The sequence below is a fragment of the Hippocampus bargibanti genome, linkage group LG14, assembly GCF_051943395.1.
Source record: "Hippocampus bargibanti isolate YZ-2025 linkage group LG14, ASM5194339v1, whole genome shotgun sequence".
Classification (NCBI taxonomy): domain Eukaryota; kingdom Metazoa; phylum Chordata; class Actinopteri; order Syngnathiformes; family Syngnathidae; genus Hippocampus; species Hippocampus bargibanti.
Genome location: NC_142747.1, coordinates 15,847,863 through 15,864,250, shown reverse-complemented (window position 1 = coordinate 15,864,250; position 16,388 = coordinate 15,847,863). Strand labels below are relative to the sequence as shown.

The following is a 16,388-nucleotide window of genomic DNA, read 5'->3' as shown; positions in this document are numbered from 1 at the left end:
TGTTTAGATGTGATATTTTGTTAATAAAATTGCGCAGTGAAATATTACATGCGCGTATGGTTTTTTTTTAGGAAGTAAGGAAAAATGGAGCCATTAGTAAGGTTACAGTGTCTCGCAGGTTGACAGGTATGTAACTGACTAGTTGACATAATGCTCGAAATGTTGTGGGATAGTAAACATGAAAAACATTCAGCCAATAAATTCCACTCCCTGTGACTATTCAACGCGGCGTCATTGTGGAGTGATAAAGTCGACACATCAACTAGTCTAGGAAAACCCTAAGTCACAAACGCTCACATATTCATACGCACAGCTTTGTTAGTGCACAAGACTTCAAGGACAACCGACGCCTCCGGACAAGTTGTGTCCATAATTTGTAAAATCACTTCAAATGACTTCTACTGAGTATTTTACAAAGATTCTGTCATGACCTGGTTGGCGAGCAACAGGTGGCGCTGTCGGCCCCGCCTGCACCTGCACAGGTGCTGGTCGTCCCGATCAGTGGCGAACTGCCACGTTCGGATTGGCGACCAACGGGTAGCGCTGTCAGCCCTGCCTGCTGCCTCGCAGGTGCTGGTCGTTCCCAATCATTGACAGTTAAAAGGACTCCCGGCACGACCATTCGGTGTCGGGTCATTGTATGCAGTGTATGCTGTGTATGCAATTGTATGCATTGTGCATTCATTATACGCTGTGCATGTGTTTGTTTCATCTTGGCAGACTTTTACTCTTGGTTTAATACAATTTCTCAAATACAACCTGCCGCTCCCTCCTGCCTGCTTTTTGGGATCCACATCTGCCTTCACCACCTCGCAAACCTTGACAGATTCCACCGCATATAGCTATATTTCACGTTTTAAGATGCGCGCTAAATATTCAGGAAGTCTTGTTTTCGAGTTTGTGACGATTCCTGACGCCCCTGACCGAGAAAGCGACACACAATGCATTTTGGGTAGTTAACATAACGGTCAAACATGTAAAGTCATAATTTACAACATGTGAGTTTGCATTTTATCACCAAGATTAAATACGCCATAAGACTGCAGCCTTTAAATACATTTTAAGTTAAAGAATGGTGCCGCGGGATATATACATGGAATTGTATCCGATCATCTTTACTTCTGTGAAGAAAAGTTTTCTTTTAAATAATAACAGAGTACATTCAGAACAATGGCATTGTATTTTCTTCAGCTGGTGACACATAAGTGCTTTCAGGGACAACCTCAGCCTTCCCCTTCGTAGTTTTTTGTAATGATGATTTGATTGCTGCCATTGACTTCTGTTGCAAATTAACTCATACACTGCCGTTCACAAATTTATTCGGGAATTGAAAATATGACGCAGAGTGCCATTCCTGAATTAGTTCGGGTTTTGTTTGTTCTTGTTTGGGTAGCCGATAAAGCGCTGGACATGGCCTCTGGCAATGTTTTTTTCCTTTCCACTATGGGGCAGCATTCCCCCTTTTTCCATGTTAGAGCTTTGTTCCAGCTTCAGCTGTTGTTAAAGCGCTATACAGTAATACCTTGGCTTACGAACTTAATTGGTTACCAGACAGAGAACAAAGGCAATAAGTGTGTATCCCAAAAATTAATTTCCCATAGGAAACCACTAAAATGAGAATAATTCATTCCCAGGTCCCCATCAAACATAATTGTCTACTTTCTAATGTTCTAAGCCTTAAAATTACACACAATATACCTTATTTTACGTATAATAAATGTGCTATGGTATCATAATTAAAGAAATAAATTGTACTGTATAAGAAAGTTGTTTTATTTAACTTTGTGATGGTCGTTGATGGCTTGATGCAATGAAGTGCATTAATCACTTGATGATAATCACCATTAAACACGTGATGTGGAATGTAGCCTTCTTCTTTCACCATCTTGAGGAATGATCCCTTGTAGGTGTTTTCTCTGTGATCATTTTATCTAGTTCCGCTTCAATTGCGTTCTGTTTAGCTGGGTTGATAGCTTTTTGCATCAAGTGTACAGATGGCTTGTGTGGGTTGTTTCTGGAGCCTGATTAATGGGATATTTCAACCTTGCAGATTACACTCTGCCTTTGAACTATCAAAGTTGAAACTGTCTCACTGTCGTCTGCTTGTCTCTTTAATGTTTAAACCACCCCCTCACTGCTGTGTCCAATCACGTGGCTTTAACCAAAAACTGGGGGCGGGGAATAGAGGACAAAAACAGTCGGCTGCCATTTTGTTGTTAGAAGAATGGGCTCGTTCGCGAATGACACATCACTCATTGAGGCAGCTCTGTGTGTATCCCGAAAAATGTTCATATGCCAAGGTAAAATTTTCATAAATGTAACGTTTGCAAACCGAAAAGTTCGTAAGCCAAGGGGTTCGTAAACCGAGGTATCACCGTTTTTTCTGACCGTAAGGCGCATTGGATTATAAGGCGCACCTTCTATGAATATTTTAAAACCTTTTCCATATATAAGGGGCACTGGATACATTATAAGACACATGGATATCTTTTGAAAAAAAATAAGGCTTTTAGGTGCGCCTTACAGTGTGGAAAGCTTGTTCACTCTCTCTATTTTGGATGCTGTAGCCCCCTCAGTTAAAGCTTCACGTTATCGTACCAGTGCAATGGAAAATCATTATCTGAAGTTTTTGCTTAGGCTGAGATTTCCCTCACTGGAGAGCATTTATCCGTCATCCCACATCGTCTTCCGCCCAGGACGGTTTCTGTTCAGCACGCTACCGGCATCCGCAGCCCTCCACCACCATGTCCTGGTAGTTCTTCAGCACCACACGGTCCTGGGGGTCCAGGTAGAGTAGGGCAATGGGGCTGAGCGAGGTGGGTACGCAGCACGCCCGTGGCACGGCGCCGTTGACTGAATTGACCAGTGTCTGCACCATAGCGTGGCTGGAGGAATTCATGTGGTCGGCAAGGGGGAAGCGGCACTCACCGAGGCAGAAGAACGCGTCGTAGCCGCTGGGCGCGATGATCCACTTATGCCATCCCACGTCATTAAAATCCACGTAGAGGGGATGGCGACGGCAGCGGTTGCGGGAGAGCCGCTTGAGTTTGGCGGCGCGACCGCCGTTTCGTTTCACTCTTCCTAGTTGGCCGTCCCAGCTCGGTGTTTTGTACGTTTTATACCGGCTCCGCTTTTGGTCTCTATTCCAGCTTTTCCTAGGCACCGCGCTGACGTTTCTCCTGCCGTGCTTCACCAAAGGCTCACCCCGCCCGTCGTGACTATAGGTCACCAAGAGAGGCCTCTCCTGGGCCCAGCTGTGCTCGTCCTGCTCCACAGATCTGCACACTCTCAAGTGCCCCCCCTGATGTTGTTCCCCTTCTTCCAGACCGGTGCTGTTCTCTGAGACCACCTCCAGGTGGAAGCCGAGGTGGTCTGCTCTGTTCAGGGCCAAATCAAAGAGCTCGGCCTTCAGGCTGAATGCTTCCCAAAGGCCGCCGGCTGGATGACTTTGAGGCGTGGAGGTGAGGAGTCTGGTCTCGAGCAGAGTAGGTTGAGGGTTCTGTCGGTGTCCAGAGAGGTACAGGTTCAGTCTATGAGGTCCGGGGCCCAGGGAGGTGGTCTTGGCAGTACGTAGGCGCAGCTCTGCAGAGAGCACCTTCTCATCCAGAGGGATGGAGGAGATGTTGAAGGAGATATAAGCCCATTTGTTGTCCTCTGCTGTAAGGGGCTCTAGATGAACAACAACAACAATCTTTTATTTACTGACTTTTTACCGTTATTTACTGACTTTTTGTAATTTACAATTTGGTTAACTATTTATCCGGGAGGTACCATATTTTTCATATCATGAGCCACTTTTTTCATACTTGGCTGATCCTGATATGTATAGCCAGCTGTACCTCACATTTTGAAATTTAAGGTCAGACTGGGATCCAAAAATTATCGTTTTGGGGTTACTATATTTAGCAGTTTGGCAAATACTGTAACTACATTACCACTATTTGTCCTCAAAACATCCATAAAACAAACATACACAAATTATAACAAGACACACACACACAATTCCCACACATATATGTATACACGTGAGGACCTCCAGCAGATTCTTTTCTAATTTAGTCAATGTTCATCATTTTTATTTTCAATCAACCGTTTTTTGGTGGAAAACAATCTTGGCATAATGTATCGGACGGCTGGCTCTGTCCCTTAATGTTGACATAAACACACGTGTGTGTATACACGTACTACAGGTACCCATCTCATCTACTGTGAGCATGCTTGAACCATATGACATGTTTTCATAGTTAAATGAGACCTGTCAAAGATATCTGCACCTGTCATAAAGTAGATTTACACATCACCATGCACTGATAAAAGAAAACATATAAACAGCTTCCATGGTGTGAGCAAAAGGTCCTTTGCTGGATGTCATTTTAACTATGGTGTGTGGTCACGGCCTAGCAATGGTCTTACCGGTGTGGTGAAAGCTGCGTATGGTGTTGGCCTGCTGCACATGCTGGCTGGGGAATCTGAAGGTGGGATCCTCTAGCAGGTGATACTGCTGCTGGTGGAAGCGGTACAGATCCATGAGATACCGAGGGATTGGCACGCCGGGCCGAGGGTTGGGCTGTGACTGCAGACCCAGGCGGCTCAGCAAGAGAGTCTGGATGATCTGAGTCAGGTCCGGCGATGGTGTGACGAGCCTGCCATTGTCAACCTCGCCAGTGTCACCCTGGCCACCGGACGAGGCTTGAGGTAGCAGCAGGACCATGAGGAGCAGGAGGTTAGCAAGGAGCATGGTGGACCTAACGTGGACAACGAAACAATGCTGAAGTCAAGAAAATATTTTCTTTAGTTAAAAATCACATTTGAAGGTAGATGGATGCATGGATGGTTGGTTGGTAGGTTGGTAGGTTGGTCGATAGGTAGGTTGGTAGATAGGTAGCTAGTTTATAAATGAAATTTATTATTAGGTAGCTTGGTAGGTAGCTAGAGACGGACAGACACAGACAGACAGAGACAGAAAGAGAGACATAAAAAGAGACAGACAGACAGACAGACAGACAGACAGACAGACAGACAGACAGACAGACAGACAGACAGACAGACAGATAGATAGATAGATAGATAGATAGATAGATAGATAGATAGATAGATAGATAGATAGATAGATAGATAGATAGATAGATAGATAGATAGATAGATAGATAGATAGATAGATAGATAGATAGATCCACTAAGAGGTTAAGCCAATCAGCCAAGAAAAAAAGAGTATATTGTTACTGCTTTTAACGACAACAATTGGGAGTCTGCCTCTCTTTGGCATTGATTACCTTCTCTCCCTTCTAATTAGCATCAAGTCATAAAAGATCATTGCTTTCATGATCTGCAATGAGAGGTAACACACAATATGAGCTCTTCCCTCCCATCCCTCAAACATTTTTTGGGTGTGTGTCAGCGCGGGAACAGAACCACAAACTGAGAGGTTGCACGATTACGACCACAGTAAACAGCATAGCATCATGACACAGATGTTAATAAGTCAACCGGTCATAAAGAACGAATGGCCCTCCTGAGGTGATAATTGAGGTGAGGTGATAAGAAAAAAATTAAGTCAGACCAGATCAGATGAAGGGAACACACAAGTAAAATGTAATATATTACATTAAATGAATACATGTTATTTGTGTGTGCCAATGTCAATGTAGTAAACAAAAATCAATAAATAAAATGTCCAGTGATACCTCGGTTTACGAACCCCTTGGCTTACGAACTTTTTGGTTTTCGAACGTTGCATTTATGAAAATTTTACCTTTACGTACGAACTTTACCTTGGCATACGAACTTTTTTCATACACAGAGCTGCCTCAATGAGCGATGTGTCGTTCGCGAACGAGCCCGTTCTTCTAACAACAAAATGGCAGCCAACTGTTCCCCGCCCCCATCTTCGGTTAAAGCCACGTGATTGGTCAAGAACGTAGCAGTGTGGGGAGGTGGTTTAAACAGGTAGAGAGAGAGGCAGACGACAGTGAGAGAGTTTCAACTTTGATAGTTCAAAGGCAAAGTGTAAACTGCAAGGTTAAAATATCCTATCAATCAGGCTCCACAAACAACCCGCACAAGCCATGTGTACACTTGATGCAAAACGCTATCAACCCAGCTAAACAGAACACAATTGATGAGGAACTAGATACAATTATCACAGAGAAAGCTCCTACAAGGGATCATTCCTCAAGATGGTGAAAGAAGAAGGTTTCATGCTGAGGAAACCGGCCACTCCATTCCATCAAGCCATCAACGACCATCACAAAGGTAAATAAAACGACTTTATTATACAGCACAGTTTATTTCTTTAATTATAATGCCATAGCACATCTATACATAAAATAAGGTATATTTTGTGTAGTTTTAAGGCTTAGAAAATTAGAAAGTAGAAAATTATGTATTATGGGGACCTGGGAACGGATTATTCTCATTTTAATGGTTTCCTATGGGAAATTAATTTTTGGGATACACGCTTTTCACCTTACGCACTATTTGGGAACTAATTAAGTTCGTAAGCCAAGGTATCACTGTATTCTATTCCACAGCGCTTTATCATCACTACCGTCGCGAAGGTAATGGAACTCAATCTAAAAAAACAACAACAATCAAACAAACAAAATATTTCTACCACAATGACTACTATTACGACTACTACTACTACTTATAAATAATAATAATAATAATAATAATAATAATAATAATAATAATAATAATAATAAATGCTTTTAAGACGAAAATGTCTGCTTGTAAAATTAACTGAATGATTTCACATTTAGGATTCATCAGTGACTTCACTTTTTGACTGAATATGAATATGAATATGACTTCACTTTTTGTAAAGTCATATCATTCATGAGCTCACATGGTTCATTTTGAATTTTGGTCCACACAAAAGAAAGAAGGTTAAACATTTATTTACCATTACAAGATGTGTTGTCACTTTTTAAAAGTTTTGTACCTGGCAAAATCTAGGTACAGTATTTAAAAAAAAACTAAAACAAATGTTAAAACTAATGAAACACTAAAAAGGGAAAAAAACTTTTTAAAATAAGTATATCTAATTGTATTAAAAACAAAAAATGAAATAAAAACTCACAATAATAAAAAAAACTCCAACTCTTATAACCCTGGTCTGCCCTCCGTTATCTCTTTACAAGGCATTGAATTGATAAACGCCAAGATAAGCGAAGTGTTTAGGGCCTGAGCAAACACATAATGACGCCGTAACGGCCCGCTAATCTGGCCACACTGTCAGAAAAAAAAGTAACGGATTTGACAGTATATGTTTATGCTTTTATGCATACGTGATTGCGTTCACCGGGCCGACCGGCGAGAGTTCAAAGGGCACGAGAAAAGCAGCGTGTGATTTTCGGGGGCCTGTTCATTACAGTGTGACCGGCGGCCCCAACCAGCAGGAAGCCTTTCACCTGAGGCAAAGGCAGCGTGGGACAATTACAGAGGAGATGTTTGTCAGTGCTGGCTAAAAGCGGATTGAGGACAAGCAGAAGACATCTTCTGTACTTGCCTCACCTACTAAAAGTCACTGGTTCAAAGGTTCACACGCCAGGGGCAGTGCACTAATGGCCTAGTCAATAAACAAATAGAGCAGAATCGGCAAAAATACTGAAAAAGCTGTAATGCATTGGATTGGATTAGCTTTTATTAGTATCGCAGTGGAAAAATTTACATTTCACAGCGACAAGTTTATGGAAAAGGAAAGGAATGGAAGAAGTAGAAAAACAAAATACAGGAACTGCTCTAGAGGCAGCCACTCTCGCGGCGCCATCTTAAAGTAAAAAGAATTTAAAAAAACAAAATAATATGACAACACAAAGACACAGACATTCAATCTTAACTCATTCTCTTCCAGACGTGTAACAATGTGTCAACTCCAGTGCTAGGGTTTTTGTCATTGTCACTTGAATTCCAGAACCCAGAGAATATTGAGTTTTAGAACTACATAAACATTCAATACAGCGTAAGAAACCTTAGACTCTCTTCTTTCATCAGAAACAAAATTAATTCCTAAATTATATGGGTCTGGAGTTATACGAGTTTGAAATGAGGGCGGCTGTCCAAAATACAATGTAATACATACATATTGGTTCATATAGCGCTTGAACAACAGCTGAAGCTGGAACAAAGCGCTAACATGGAAACAAGGGAAATGCTGCCCCTTGTGGAAGGGAAAAAACCATTCCCAGAGGCCATGGCCAGGGCTTTATCTGCACCCAAGCATAAAAAAATAGAACCTGAACAAATTTAGGCCAAAAATTAGGAAAAACAACCCATAACTGTTCCACACGAAGCACAACAACACCAAGTGACAAAAGAAAACAGCAAAAAAAGCTAGACAGCCATATAGCTAATAAATAGCCAGCTACGTAGCTAGCTAGCCAGACAAATAGCAAACAGATAGCAAATGGATAAATAACCAGCTACATAGCTAGCTACCAGATAGCAAATAGATAGCAAATGGATGAATAGCCAGGTACATTGCTAGCTAGCTAGACAGATAGCAAATAGATAGCAAATGGATAAATAGCCAGCGACATAGCTAGCTACCTAGACAGATAGCAAATAGATAGCATATAGCTAATAGATAGCATATACCTAATAGATAGCAATCTAGATAGATAAAAGATAGCTAGCTAGATAGCTAATATGTTTCCTGACTCAAATAGCTAGGTAGCTAGCTATATAGGCAATAGATAGCAAGCTAGATAGATAGAGGGCCCCCAAATAGCAAGCTAAATATGAAGTATAATATATATAAATATGAAAGCATGATGAAAATAAACTGGCCATCTCATGAGAATTAAATTACTATATTATTTTACGTGAATAAAGTCCAAAAATGTGATCACAGAAAGTCGTTTGTGCTCTGTGTAGAAATAAATGCATCATGATTTTTGTGTATCGGCAATGGTGAACTTCAGCATGTTAGTAAACGCTTCGCCTCACTAGGACGTGTCTGCCTCGACCCCGGCACATCTGCAAATTTGGTTACAAAAAGCTGACCAAAATTTTAGATGGTCTAAAAAGAAGATTTATTATGCAGCGTCGGTGGTCTAACGGCAATTGTGATATATTTGATGGCGGTACAGGCAAAGAAATTTGGCACGGAGGTGATTTTTGTTTTTGTAGCAAGCGTCCCTTTGGGATAAAGAGAGAGAGAGACGATGATAAATGTTCTCTGGCTCAGGCAAAAATGAAGGTTTTAAGATTGTGTCTGCCATAAGACACATTGCGGACGACCTGACCTCACTTAGCAGCAGACAGGGTGGCGATAAACTCCCATCCTCTCTTTTTTATCTGTTGATTTCAACATGGCTTTTCCGCTTCCGCTTTCACTACACGTGTCTTTCTTTTTTTTTTGTTTTGTTCAGGTTTTTTTCCCTCCCTAATTTTTGTCTTTTTTTTGTGATGCATATCACTCTTCCCCATCATAATACAATATCAAATCTATATATCAAACTCACTCACTGCCGTTCCCGAATATTCGTGGATTAAAAATATGATATAGAGCGCCATTCCCGGATTTGTTAGGATTTTGGTTTTTCTTGCGTTGGGGATGCCGATAAAGTGCTGGCCAGACCTCTAGCAATGTTTTTTTTTTTCCCTTCCACGAGGGGGCAGCAGTTGTCTTTTGTACATCCGCCCCAATTTCAAGCTCACATAACTCCAAACCCATATAATTTAGGAAATAACCCTTCCACAAGGGGGTGGCATTTCCCTTTTTCCATGTTAGCGTTTTGTTCCAGCTTCAGCTGTTATTAAAGCGCTATGTAAACCAATATGTATTACATTGTATTTTGGACAGCCGCCCTCATTTCAAGCTCAGATAACCCCAAACCCATGTAATTTAAGAATAAACTATTTTTTTCTGATCTTCAGAAGAAGAGAGTCTCAGGTTGCTTACGCTGCATTGAATGCTTATGTTGTCTTAAAACTCAATATTCTGTGGGTCCTGGAATTCAAGTGACAATGACAAAAACCCTGGCACTGAAGTGGACACATTTTTTCCACATCTGGCAGTCAATGAGTTAAGATTGAATGACTGTGTCTTTGTGTTGTCATATTATTTTGTTGTTGTTTTTTTTTTCGTTCTTTTGATTTCAAGATGGCGCCGCGAGAGTGGCTGCCTTTCCAGCAGCTCCTGTATTTTGTTTTTCTACTTCTTCCTTTCCTTTTATCTTCCTTTCATCACTTTGCTGGTGTGAAATGTAAATGTCTTCACTGTGATACTAATAAAGGCTAATCCAATCCAGTCCTGGAATTTGAGTGAAAATGACAAAAACAATAGCACTGGATTGGACACATTTTTTAAATGTCTGGAGGCGAATGGGTTAAAATCAGTAATAAATAATCCAATATTGTATTTATATGACATAAAACCTTCACGCGTTTTACCTCAATGGCTTTTATTTCACCCTTTTACTCCACACGCCCCATTTGAGTGTATTTTTCCAAAGTCTTACATGAATTGATGTTTTTGCGGAAGAGTGCGGCACATGGACGGCCCCGAGTGTCACTGCAGCTGGCTGATTTATCCGCCGCCGCTGTCTTCATGTTACGCCTGGTCCTCAACTTTCCCTTCCTGTTGCTCTTCCCGTGTTTCTTTTTCTAAATTCCTCCTTCTCTCTCTCTCTCTCTCTCTCTCTCTCTCTCTCTCTCTCTCTCTCTCTCTCTCTCTCTCTCTCTCTCTCTCTCTCTCTCTCTCTCTCTCTCTCTCTCTCTCTCTTTCTCTCACTCCAACTCTCAACTCCTCATTTGCCCTCTAAACTGTGTTTGCTATTGTACTTTGCAACACACTGCATGACACCTAAAAGCTCTACTCATTAACAACTAAAGTGGGCCAACTCCAATTTGGACTTTTTTTTAAGTGACTATTGATCTAGATTCAGTTCCAACTTTGATATTTAGGGGACATTCCTTGAATATATTGGGCATATTTCCTCATTCATCATTGAAACACTGGACCAACTCCCACTTCCAAGATGGATGGATCGGAAAGTAAGCTGTGCTTTAGTTTTAGGTAGCAGTGTATCTGCCTGTTCGAATCAGCGACTGTTGCGATTGTAAATCTTTCACAAAATATGAACAAATCTGACGACTGTATTTCCCATGAGTTGAATGAAATTTGGATAATATAAAAGTTCCACTATTTGAACCGAACTTGTGTCAATAAACCTTTTCACAATACGTAGTTTAATATGGTGATTATTTTTATGATCACTGAGGCCTACTATGCCACTGTATTTTAATGTTTGTCATTATGGTGATGTTTGAAGCCCTTATACTTTTTTTCTGGGTGGTAGTTTTTGGAAACGATGGTATTTTCCAGTCTATAAGGCGCACACAAAAATCTTGATTTTCTTCAAAAGATGACCCTGCCTTATACGCAGATGCGCCTTATATCTTGGTTTTTTCCTTTCGGCTTTTCCCTTAGTTCAGGGGTGTCAAAGTCATTTTTTGCCGCGGGCCACATTGTAGTTATGGTTTCCTCCCGAGGGCCGTTATGAATTTGGGGAACCCATTAGAATGTTTAAATCCCTTCAAATATTACATATAGAGCACACAGCAAATTAATGAATAACTTGTTTTCAAATCTGAAGTCAATAATAATGACCTTTATTGTGGTTGACATCCAAAAATATGACATTTTGGCTCAGATTTTAGCAATCATCATGGAATTTAACAAGTTTGATTTGCTTTCGCGGACCGAAAAAAATGATTAGACGGGCCGGATTTGGCCCGCGGGCCTTGACTTTGACACTTGTGCCTTAGTTGGTCCAATGAGATTCTTTTCTAACATCGTCTGTCAGCCTGTCCATCACCTTAGCGAATAACAAGGGGCTCAGAGCTGACCCCTGGTGGAGTCCCACCTTCACCTTGAATTCCTCCGTCACACCGAGAGTGCACCTCACAACTGTCTTACAGTCATGATACATGTCTTGCACCGCTCTGACATACTTTTCTGTCACTCCAGACTTCTTCTCTTGTGCAATACCACAGCAGATGTGCCTTGTATGTGAAGTAACATTGAGCCACAACAGGTCTCGTAACTACTGTCAGCAGCTACAGACTCCATTTTCCCCCATAGAAGAAGTAGTATGTAACCTCAGGCTCTACTGTAGCTCATTATAATGCGATCTGCCTTATATATATACAGTACAGTACTTATTTTCCTACTTTTTGTTGATTTGTTTTTATTTTTAAATTTTTTTTACTAAATGGTGTGGGATTGAAGCGGATTTATGTGGCACAGGAGATGTGAGACAATGTCTTTGTCAATGGATGCTACAGCCTCGTGTTTGCTTTCAACATTTAGCTTGTAGTAGACGTGCACATTCCACCATGACATCCCTGATCCACTGCTGGAAAGGATGCTTTGATCCTCTCCTCTTTCATCTCGAACTGCTTCATGTCACAAAGAGGGTACTGCAAGTGCTGAAGAATACTGACTGTGTGTTTGTGTTGTCATATTATTTGTGATTTTGTTTTGTTGCTGTTGTTGTTTTTTTTTTACTTCAAGATGGCGCCGCGAGAGCGGCTGCCTTTCCAGCAGCTTCTGTATTTTGTTTTTCTACTTCTTTCTTTCCTTTCTTCTTCCTTTCATAACTTTGCTGCTGTGTTACTTCCGGGTAGAGTGAACGCTGGTGTGAATGGCTGCCGCTTCTCACCCGCACAAAAAAAAGTTTTTATCCCGTGACTGTAAATTGTCCTTGAGAGTTTTGAAAGACGCTTTGAAATTAAATGTACAGTATTATTATTATAATTATGGTACTTTTACTCATGATGGCCGCATGCACTCATAACGGAGAAACTATTCAACTCGCTTAAAGAGCACTTGAGTTTAGATTGAGCAACTGCTGTTTGTATGCTTGTGTATGTGTTTTCCCCAGTGTGACTAATGTCTTCAACAGCACACATCCAGATCAATGAGCATATTTTGATTGCCTGAGCAGCCCTAAATGCCATTTAAGAGAACCTAAAAATACTACTGATGACAGTAGTCCTTAAAATATTATGTATTCGTCTTTTTACTACGGATTTGGATCACAGTTTAAGTAGTGTAGAAAATGAATGATTGTTTGTGTCATGACTAAACTGCAGCGTTGATATTCCAGGTCCCATAATGCACTGTAATGGCTGGCCTGCTGTCACGTAGCTGCAGTCATTCACATAGACGTAAAAATGCTTTTCGGTCAATGAGTTTTTTTTTTATTAAACTTTTTTTTGTGTAGTTGTACATTTCAGTTTCTTGACATTTTCTTTTGTGTATGGAATCTTTTGACCCCCTGACCCCTTTCAATTTTGCTGCTGTAGATTGCAAATTTCCCCATTGTGGGACTTTGAAAGGCTTTCTGATTCTGATTCTGTTCGTTGGTAATTTGAGCATGTCAGCACTATTGTTCAACTCAAAAAACTGAATGTCATGTACATTCACTCAACACAACAAAGTATTTCATATAAGTCAGCAGTGCTTGCGGAAGGAGAAGAATTATGTGACATGGGCCCTTGAAAGTATTTTGCCCATGTGTTCAATTAATTTTTATATATCTTTTGTATAAAAGTTTTACTATTAGAACCGAACCTTTTTACAATAGTTTAATACAGTGATTATTTTTATGAACACTGAGGCCTACTTTGCTCCTGTGTTTTAATATTTATCATTATGGTGATGCTTGGAGCCCTGAGTACTTTTTTCGGGGTGGTACTTTATGGAAACTACCAGATTTTCCAGTGTATAAGGCGCACCTAAAACCCTTGATTTTCTTCAAAAGATGACCCTGTGCCTTATACACGGGTGCGCCTTATACGTGAAGTAATATTGAGCCACAACAGGTATTGCAACTACTGACAGCAACCACCGACTCTATTTCCCCCTGTAGAGGAAGTCGTGCCTTATACAGTGATACCTCGGTTTACGAACCCCTTGGCTTACGAACGTTTCGGTTTACGAACGTTTCGGTTTACGAACGTTTCGGTTTACGAACGTTATATTTATGAAAATTTTACCTTGGCATACGAACTTATTTCATACACAGAGCTGCCTCAATGAGTGATGTGTCGTTCGCGAACGAGCCCGTTCTTCTAACAACAAAATGGCAGCCGACTGTTTTTGTCCTCTATTCCCCGCCCCCAGTCTTCGGTTAAAGCCACGTGATTGGTCAAGAACGCAGCAGTGAGGGGGGTTGGTTTAAACATGAAAGAGTTTCAACTTTGATAGTTCAAAGGCAGAGTGTAGACTGCAAGGTTAAAATATCCCATTAATCAGGCTCCACAAACAGCCCGCACAAGCCATCTGTACACTTGATGCAAAAAGCTATCAACCCAGCTAAACAGAACACAATTGATGAGGAAAAAGGTAAAATTCTCACAGTGAAAGCACCTACAAAGGATCATTCCTCAAGATGGTGAAAGAAGAAGGTTACGTTCCTCATCAAGTGTTTAATGCTGATGAAACCGGCCATGCCATTCCATCAAGTCAACGACCATCACAAAGGTATATAAAACGACTATTATACAGTACAGTTAATTTCTTTAATTATAATGCCATATATTATTATAATACCAACCATAGCACATGTAGTATACATAAAATAAGTTATATTTTGTGTAGTTTTAAGGCTTAAAAAATTGGAAAGTAGAAAATTATGTTTTATGGGGCCGTGGGAACGGATTATTCTCATTATAATGATTTCCTATGGGGAATTAATTTTTGGGATACAAACTTTTCACCTTACACATTCTGTCTGGGAACCAATTAAGTTCCTAAGCCAAGGTATCACTGTATTTGGAAAAGTATTATATACTCGTATGTTATATTTGGAAAACTGTTTTTCATTCATTGAAGGTGTGCCTTATAGTCCAATGTGCCTTATATATAGAAATAGTCTGAAAATACCATTCATTGGGGTTTTCACTTTTTACCCCGGTCCGCCTTATACACCGGAAAATACAGTATTTCAGAATTGATTCTTATTTCAAATACAGTCACAAATTGAACTGAGGTTTGGCCAGTGGTGGGCCGTCAGGGCCAGCAAGGCCTTCTCTGCTGGCCTAACATAATCAGACATCATTATCATAATTATAATAAAAGTAAATTTCATTAAAAAAGTATTTTTTTCTAAATATATATACAGTAAAGTCTCGTTATATCGATATTGGATATATCGATAGTCCCGGTTATATCGATACTATTTCTATGCACGCACTGAGAAAATTACATGCAAACAGGGTCGGATATATCGATAGTCCCGGTTATATCGATATTTTTTCGGACTCCCTTGAATATCGATATAACGAGACTTTACTGTATAATTATTCTACATACTGTTTTCTTGATGTTATATTATATCCATTTGGTTATGCTCCTTTCAGTGTTGTAGTTTTAGGTCAGAGTTTTTAATCCAATCAGAGTTTGGCAATGGGTAAATTTCACTTTATGTGAGTATTGATTGTAACTGTATTTTGGGAGCAAAGTGACATTTTGCAGTCCGGCATGACAATGCTTGACGTTAAAATTTCTATCTTCACCCCTGAGATGTGTGTATGCAGTACTCACCTCCAGGTAGGTTGGGATGTACACAGTGTCCATGGCTTATCCTTGAGCTCCAGCGTTCCGATCCCTCGGCTCTCCCTTCTGCTCCTTTGGACACATTGGTTTGTGTCAAGTCTCGTGTGGACTTTTCTTAACTAGTAGAAGTCTGTATTATATAAATATTCTTTTTCAACTATGTTGTGGAATACTCCTTCCATGTTGTAGCTCAATGTACACTTGTGTGCTGTTTAAATCGCTGTGCAGGTACACACGTGTGTGCATGGAAAGAAGCTAAGTGGCACGAGTGTGAGTGAATGAATCAACTCCCTGTTGGACCTCAACCCTTTTACTATATTGTCCTGCTTTCCTTCCTTTGCTGTCTCCTCCCCCTTTTCTCTCTCTCTCTCTCTCTCTCTCTCTCTCTCTCTCTCTCTCTCTCTCTCTCTCTCTCTCTCTCTCTCTCTCTCTCTCTCTCTCTCTCTCTCTCTCTCTCTCTCTCTCTCTCTCTCTCTCTCTCTCTCTCTTGATCTCTCTCTCTCTCTCTCTCTCTCTCTCTTGATCTAGTTCTCTCTCTCTCTCTCTCTTTCTCTCGATCTCTCTGTCTCCCTCTCTCCGTCTCTGTCTGTCTCTCTCCATCTCTCTCTCTCTTTGTCTGTCTCTCTCTCTTTATCTCTTTTTCTGTCTATCTCTCTGTCTGTCTCTCTCTCTTTATCTATTTCTGTCTCTATCTCTCTGTCTGTCTGTCTCTCTCCCTCTTTCTTTCTCTCTGTCTCTGTCTGTCTGTGTCTCTCTCTTTGTCTGTTTGTCTCTCTCTGTCCCCCTCCCTCTCTCTCCTGCTCTCTCTCTCTCTCTC

At 40.8% G+C, this 16,388-nt stretch overlaps 1 protein-coding gene across 1 annotated transcript; it reads right to left on the bottom strand.

Moving 5' to 3' along the window:
* Nucleotides 1–1,865: 1,865 nt before the first annotated feature.
* bmp16 (bone morphogenetic protein 16) lies at nucleotides 1,866–15,870 on the bottom strand. The gene is made up of 3 exons (XM_089013575.1): nucleotides 15,560–15,870; nucleotides 4,414–4,745; nucleotides 1,866–3,669 (listed from the first exon to the last, which is right to left on the bottom strand). Exons 2-3 carry the CDS (start codon nucleotides 4,736–4,738, stop codon nucleotides 2,717–2,719), a joined length of 1,278 nt encoding a protein of 425 aa, XP_088869701.1. The 5' UTR covers nucleotides 4,739–4,745; nucleotides 15,560–15,870; the 3' UTR covers nucleotides 1,866–2,716.
* Nucleotides 15,871–16,388: the final 518 nt, after the last annotated feature.